This window comes from Tursiops truncatus, chromosome 1, assembly GCF_011762595.2.
Source record: "Tursiops truncatus isolate mTurTru1 chromosome 1, mTurTru1.mat.Y, whole genome shotgun sequence".
Taxonomy (NCBI): Eukaryota; Metazoa; Chordata; class Mammalia; order Artiodactyla; family Delphinidae; genus Tursiops; species Tursiops truncatus.
Window position 1 is genome coordinate 67,827,898 of NC_047034.1, and position 6,704 is coordinate 67,834,601.

At 48.2% G+C, this 6,704-nt stretch overlaps 1 protein-coding gene across 2 annotated transcripts; it reads left to right on the forward strand.

Moving 5' to 3' along the window:
- The first annotated feature begins 201 nt into the window (after positions 1–201).
- TSTD1 (thiosulfate sulfurtransferase like domain containing 1) lies at positions 202–1,627 on the forward strand. Of its 2 annotated transcripts, XM_033856337.2 has the most exons (4): positions 202–323; positions 532–654; positions 1,168–1,330; positions 1,434–1,627. In XM_033856337.2, exons 1-4 carry the CDS (start codon positions 248–250, stop codon positions 1,483–1,485), a joined length of 414 nt encoding a protein of 137 aa, XP_033712228.1. In that variant the 5' UTR covers positions 202–247; the 3' UTR covers positions 1,486–1,627. The 2 variants fall into 2 exon arrangements, with proteins under 2 accessions (XP_033712228.1, XP_033712231.1); XM_033856340.2 differs by lacking the exon at positions 532–654 and having other exon boundaries at positions 207–323.
- The last annotated feature ends 5,077 nt before the right edge of the window (positions 1,628–6,704 follow it).

A 6,704-nucleotide genomic window follows, 5' to 3' on the forward strand; every position in this document is an offset into this window, starting at 1 on the left:
CTTTGACCAGTAAGGGTTGGGCCAAGGTTAGGGTGGGGTGCTGCTCCTGGACTCGGAGTCCTACTACCTGGGCCAGACCTGTGTGTCGTTGCCCGCCCACGCCCGGCAATCGCGAGGATTTCTCTAGCGGGCGTGTGTTAGGGCCACTGGGAACCGGTGCTGCAGGGGGATGTGCGAGAGGCGGTGCCTTCGCTTCCGGTTCCGGTCTCGGCTTGGCTCCGGCTCCGGCTCTGGGAGGGCGGGGGAGATGCTGCGGGCGCCCAGGGGGCTGGCCGGGGCCGCATTCCTGAAACTCGCGTTTGCGGCGCGCACGATGGCTGGAGGTACCTGCAGGGGAGACCTGGAATCTCGTATAGGCTGCGCGTGGAGACCCCCGGTGGAGGTGCACGCGGAGGGAGGCGCAAAGGGGCGTGGCGGAGGGCGTCCTCGCTCATCCCCCGCCGGGTAGGGGCGCGGCCAGGTGAGGGGGTGCCGCGGCAGCCGAGCCTTGCAGTCCTGCTCCCCTCAAGGCTCTCGTGCCCCCTGCCTCAGAGCCCACGGTCTTGCTCCCTGAACTCCGTTCGCTCCTGGCCTCGGGCCGGGCCCGGCTCATCGACGTGAGATCTCGGGAGGAGGCGGCAGCTGGCACCATCCCTGGGGCGCTCAACATCCCGGGTATGGGATTGAGAGGGGAAGCCCTGGTGGTGGAGTAGAGAGGCCGTCCAGGAGAGTCGCAGCCCATGGGACCTCACTTAGGATGGTGTGGGGAAGGCACTGGTTACAGGGCTCCAGTATTCCGGTAGCTCCCCAAACTTCCCTTAAGAAGGGTTGATTGGAGGCGGATCCTGGCCGCGGAACTGGCCCTTCAAGTTTGAGGGGATAACAGGCGACATGGAAGTGGCAGGCCAGCTTCTGTACACGCTCGATCTCCCCAAGGCTGAATGCCTGAGTTTGCCCGCTCCTCACAAACTAGGGAAGTGGCTTCCCTTCAAAGGTTGTGTGGCTGACTTCCTGTGCAGGTAGGCTGTATCTTGTCCTTGAGGTTGGGGGGGGTGGTCACCGTGTGTTGTTTTGGGGCCCCCTGGAGATTTGTTCGACCGCAGGACCAGTCCTTCCAGGCCCAGCCTCAGAGCCTGAGGTTGCCAAACTGCCGGCTTTCCATTCTGTCCTCTCGACTCCTCCTGCCAGTGTCAGAGTTGGAAACTGCCCTGAAGATGGAGCCAGCTGCTTTCAAGGCTTTGTACTCCACCGAGAAACCAAAGCTGGAAGATGAGAACCTCATTTTCTTCTGTCAGAAGGGCAGGCGGGGCTTTCAGGCCACACAGTTGGCCCGGGGCCTTGGATACAAAGGGTATGGGGATGGTGTGAATTGCTAGCTGGGGCGTGACTGGGGACTGCCTCCTGGGCACTGCCTCCTGGGCTTGTCCTTCCCTCACCCCTCTTTCTCTCCACAGAGCTCGGAACTACGAAGGGGCCTATAGTGAATGGTTCCAGAAGGAAGGTTAGGTAGAAGGTGGCTTATTGAATGCTCCCTCCACCCACCCATGGCCTCCTTCACTAAGAGTGATGAAGGGGCTGACTTGCTGGGTTGGGCAACTTCTTACAGTGCTGTGCACCAAAAGCAACAAATAAAGAGCAGTTCATTAAAGTATTGGAAGCAATTTGTCAGGTGGACTGAAAACAGTTCTAATCTTCATCTAGACTTCATTTCAGCCCTAGGTTCTTCTTCCAGCATTCATCTGCTCCTGCACCCTCACACACCAAAACCAAAACAAAAATGAAAACACCCAGCAGTTTGCTGAGAGACTATAGTTCAGAACCACCTGGCAGTTTGTTTATTTATTCATTGGCCGCGTTGGGTCTTGGCTGCTGCGCGCCGGCTTTTCTCTAGTTGCCACGAGTGGGGGCTACTCTTCGTTGTGGTGCGTGGGCTTCTTACTGCAGTGGCTTCTCTTGTTGCGGAGCGCGGGATTTAGGCGCGTGAGCCCAGTAGTTGTGGCACATGGGCTTAGTAGCTCCGCGGCATGTGGGATCTTCCTGGACCAGGGCTCGAACCGGTGTCCCCTGCATTGGCAGGTGGATTCTTAACCACTGCACCACCAGGGAAGTCCCCACCCGGTAGTTAAAAAAAAAGTCTTGGGCCCCATCTCAGATTTGGAGTCTCGGCAGTGGGACCTGGGCATTAGTGGTTTTACAAGCCCCTCAAATGATTCTGATGTGAAGTCAGGAGCCAGAACCACTGCTCTAGACCAGAGATCAGCAAACTATGGCCCCACTTCGTCTTGCTGCCATGACCATTGGCTTACATATTGTCTATGGCTACTTCTGGCTAAAATGGCTGAATAGTTGTAACAGAGACTGTATGTTCTTCGAAGCCTAACATTTTTACTATCTAGTCCTTTATAGAAAAAGTTTGCCCACGCTTGCTCTAGATCTTCAGGTCCCCAGCCCCAACCTCACTTCTCTCAGACTTTGTCACTGGATTGAGAAAATGAAAGGGCTCTCCCAGGCAGTCGCGTGAAGGAATGGATGCCACTCTTAAATCCTACACTTGTGTCAAACACAGATTACAGGTATGAGGAGTTCCTCCTGTGCCAGCAGAAAGAGGTCCCAGTTTTTAGCAACACTGTTCTCTGATCCCACAGTGGATTTAACAAAATTTAACTGGTAAAAAAAGAAAAGAAAAAGCACATGTTTACTGAGATAAAATGCAACACTATACAGTAGGTATGTAACTTCCCTCTAGCATAGTTCATGGTTTAAAGCAGCAGTTCCCAACCTTTTTGGCACTAGGGACTGGTTTCGTGGAAGACAGTTTTTCCACGGACCAGGGGCGGGGCTGAGATGATTTTGGGATAATTTACGCACATTACATTTATTGTGCACTTTGTTTCTATCATTGTTACATTGTAATATATAATGAAATAATTCTGCAACTCACCATAATGCTGACAGGGGGCGGCGCTCAGGCGGTGATGCGAGTGACGGGGAGCGGCTGTAAATACAGATGATCTTCACTCACTTGCTCGCCTGCCGCTCACCTCCTGCTGTGTGGCCTGGTTCCTAACAGGCCACGGACCGGTATTGGTCCGTGGCCCGGGGGTTGGGGACCGCTGGTTTAATGCATATGGTTCCAGACCTTTTAAATATATATATATATTTTTTGCGGTACGCGGGCCTCTCACTGTTGTGGTGTCTCCCGTTGCGGAGCACAGGCTCCGGACGCGCAGGCTCAGCGGCCATGGCTCACAGGCCCAGCCGCTCCGCCGCATGTGGGATCTTCCCGGGCCCGGGCACGAACCCATGTTCCCTGCATCGGCAGGCGGACTCTCAACCACTGCGCCACCAGGGAAGCCCCCCCTTCTAAATATTTTAATGGCAGAGTTTTGACTTCTTAAATTTGATTTACAAAACTTTTATTACTTTTTTTGTGGAAGAAAAGGTTGAATCAGAGATGGACCCAATTTTCTGATTTTTCAAGTTTCTGGAGAAATTCCTTCAGACATTTCCTGTATTCCTTGCCTTTCTCTCACCTTTTCCCCTTCTGCCTTTCGGGGGACTGAACCCAGCCCTCATACATCTTTTATCTCACAGTCTACACTGCACACTGTACAAAATCTTCCATTCGTCTGAGCTCTCCACCTCCTTTCACAGACCTATTTCACTCTCTCCCTGAAATAGTCACAATACTGTTAAAATACCGAGCTTAGATGGACATTGTTGGATCGGAGATGAAGTTGAAATATGTGAAAGAGTGTAGTCTAGGGTCTGGCAAATAATAGGTATCAGTTACTCTTTCCCCAAATACCCAAATTCCTTTGGTTCTCAGACTAGTTGGGAAATTTTTCATGGGATCTAATTTCCTTCTTTGAGTCTTTTTTTTTTTTTTTTTACATCTTTATTGGAGTATAATTGCTTTACAATGGTGTGTTAGTTTCTGCTTTTTAACAAAGTGAATCAGTTATACATATACATATGTTCCCATATCTCTTCCCTCTTGCATCTCCCTCCCTCCCACCCTCCCTATCCCACCCCTCCAGGTGGTCACAAAGCACCGAGCTGATATCCCTGTGCTATGCGGCTGCTTCCCACTAGCTATCTACCTTACGTTTGGTAGTGTATATATGTCCATGCCTCTCTCTCGCTTTGTCACAGCTTCTCCTTCCCCTTCCCCATATCCTCAAGTCCATTCCCTCTTTGAGTCTTAACTTTTCTTTTTTCCCTCCTCAAGTTTTGTAATTTGATTTCTTTTTTTATTGAGGCATAATTTACCTACAATAAAATGTACTGGTTTTTTGGGTTTTTTTTGGTCACACGGCATGTGGGATATTAGTTCCCCGACCAGGGATTGAACCCATGCCCCTTGTAGTGGAAGCATAGAGTCCCAACCACTGTACCGCCAGGGAATTCCCTAAAATGCACTGTTCTTAAGTGTTCTGTTCATTGAGTTTTGACAATCGTATGCTTACAGGTAACAAGCATCTTAAGCAAGATACAGAACACCAAAATCCCCCAAATTTCTCTAGGGCGCTTTTCCAGTCAATTCCATCCCTAATCTCTTTCTAGGCAACCATTTTCTATCTTCTAACTAGAAAACTAGTTTTCTAGCTTCCTTCCTGGCCTGCTAACCTACACTACTTGCTTTCTTCAGTTTAGCTGATGAGGGTTAGAGAGGATCCTGGGAGTAAACTGGGCTGGCCCACTACATGACCACGCCCTCTGGCTTGATCATTGTTAAGAGAACATTCCTCTTTCTCCCTCATTGACTATATGGTTCATAATCTTGATAGGCTGTGCCAAGCCATTACCTTGCCCTTTAACATTCTCTTTCCCTTTCCTCATAGCTAACTATTTCAGCAGGTGAGGCTGCAGAGCTAGAGCTTACCAGCTCTATGTCTTTCCCCTGCCTTCTCTCTTTCCATGCTACATCAGACTCCTCTCTTTCACCATATTTTATCTACCGTAGGTTTGTGTTGACTGTGTCATCATATCTAGTACATTATGTTTTTTGTTGTTTATCTCTCTCAGTTGATTGTGAACTCCTCAAAGGAAGAAACTGGCTTTCATTTCCTCACCTCCAGTGCCTGGGATCTGAGTTCTCAGTAGGTGTTTGTTGAGCATAACTGGCCTCCCCACTTTCAGAATCTTCTAATGTCAGTCTTTCTGAAACATCGCTGCCTGCGCAATCTTAAAATAACATTTTAATCTTATCAGTCAGAGTTGATAATTTACAATAGGTCCTTGTTGCCTAGTGGCTCAAGCACACGTCCTGGCCTGGCATTTCGAGCAGTCTCTAGTCTGGGTCTGGCAACACCCTGCCTTTTCAAACATATCTTTCAGTGCCAGCTCCCATCAGGCTAGTTTCTTTAGTGGCCCCAAAGTAGACCCTACTCCTTTCTGACCCTGCCTTTACTCAACATTTACCCTGTTTGGGAAGCTGCCAGCCTCTTTTGTGCCACACTCAATTTCACAAAAATTAGAAGAATGTATTTGGCAGGATGCTTGCGGTCTTCATCTAGAGGGCTTGTAAACTGAAGGAAAAGGGAGAAAAATAACCAGATGAGATGGTATAACTGATCCATGAAGGACAGAAGAAACAGGAGAATGGTGGATAAGGCACACACCTCTATGTAGCACTTAACACACTGTATTATAAATTATGTCGTTCTTCCCCTTTGGACTGAACTCTTTAAGGGGAGGGACTGTTTATCTTATTTTTGTATGGCCAACAATGAAACCAGAACCTGGCATAAAGGAGGTACTCAATAGATGTTGAATTTTTATTGCGGTGTTTAATAATTCCCAGGGGGGAAAATGCAAGGGGAGAAAGTTGGGAATAATACTCACGAATGGTATCATGGCATGTTATTATGTAAAGAGCAAAGGCTATGAATCAGAGTTCTGAGTTCCAGTTCTGACTCAGCACTACTTAGTGGTCACTGCAAGTTACTTTTTAACTATTCCACTTCTCACTTTCCTTATCTATAAAATGGGGGTTAAAAGACTATCTCTTTGGATGGTTGTGAAAGTTTACTGGGATAACATATGTAAAGTGCCTGTCATTTAAAACGTGGATTTAGAGATGTACATATGAGTAAACACAAGAAGATAAATAATAGATATCATTGAAACTTGATGGAAGGGAACTTATGACTGGTAGTGGAAAAGTGGTTTTTTAAAAATATTATTTATGTTAACTTACAAGGGGGTTGTTTTGTTTATTTATTAGGCCGCGTCAGGTCTTAGTTGCAGCATGTGGGCTCTTTCATGGTGGCATGCTGGCTCTTTGTTGCAGTGCACGGGCTTCTCTCTAGTTGTGGTGCACGGGCCCCAGAGAGCGCGGGTTCAGTAGTTGCGGCATGCAGGCTTAGTTGCCCTGTGGCATGTGGGAACTTAGTTCCCCTACCAGGGATCCAACCCGTGTCGCCTGCATTGGAAGGCGGATTCTTAACCACTGGACCACCAGGGAAGTCCCCAAAACTGTTTTTTTTTTTTTTTTTAAAGAAAATATATTTAATAGAACAGTCAGACAATATAAGTGTTCAGCTTGATGATTTTTTACACACTCATTTAAACACTGCTGTGGTCAGAAAACATACACTGTGATTTGAATCATTTAAACCACGTTGAGACTTGCTTTATAGCCAAGTGTATGGTCAATTTTTGTATATGTTCCATGAACACTTGAAAAGAGGGTATATTCTGTAGTTTTAGGGTGTAGTGTT

Bases quoted from the DNA above. Each gene is read 5' to 3' on its own strand.
- TSTD1 (XM_033856337.2), top strand. From the start codon at position 248: ATGCTGCGGGCGCCCAGGGGGCTGGCCGGGGCCGCATTCCTGAAACTC. The intron at 655-1,167 runs GTATGGGATTGA...TCCTCCTGCCAG, and splicing joins TGGGGCGCTCAACATCCCGG to TGTCAGAGTTGGAAACTGCC. The intron at 1,331-1,433 runs GTATGGGGATGG...TTCTCTCCACAG, and splicing joins CGGGGCCTTGGATACAAAGG to AGCTCGGAACTACGAAGGGG.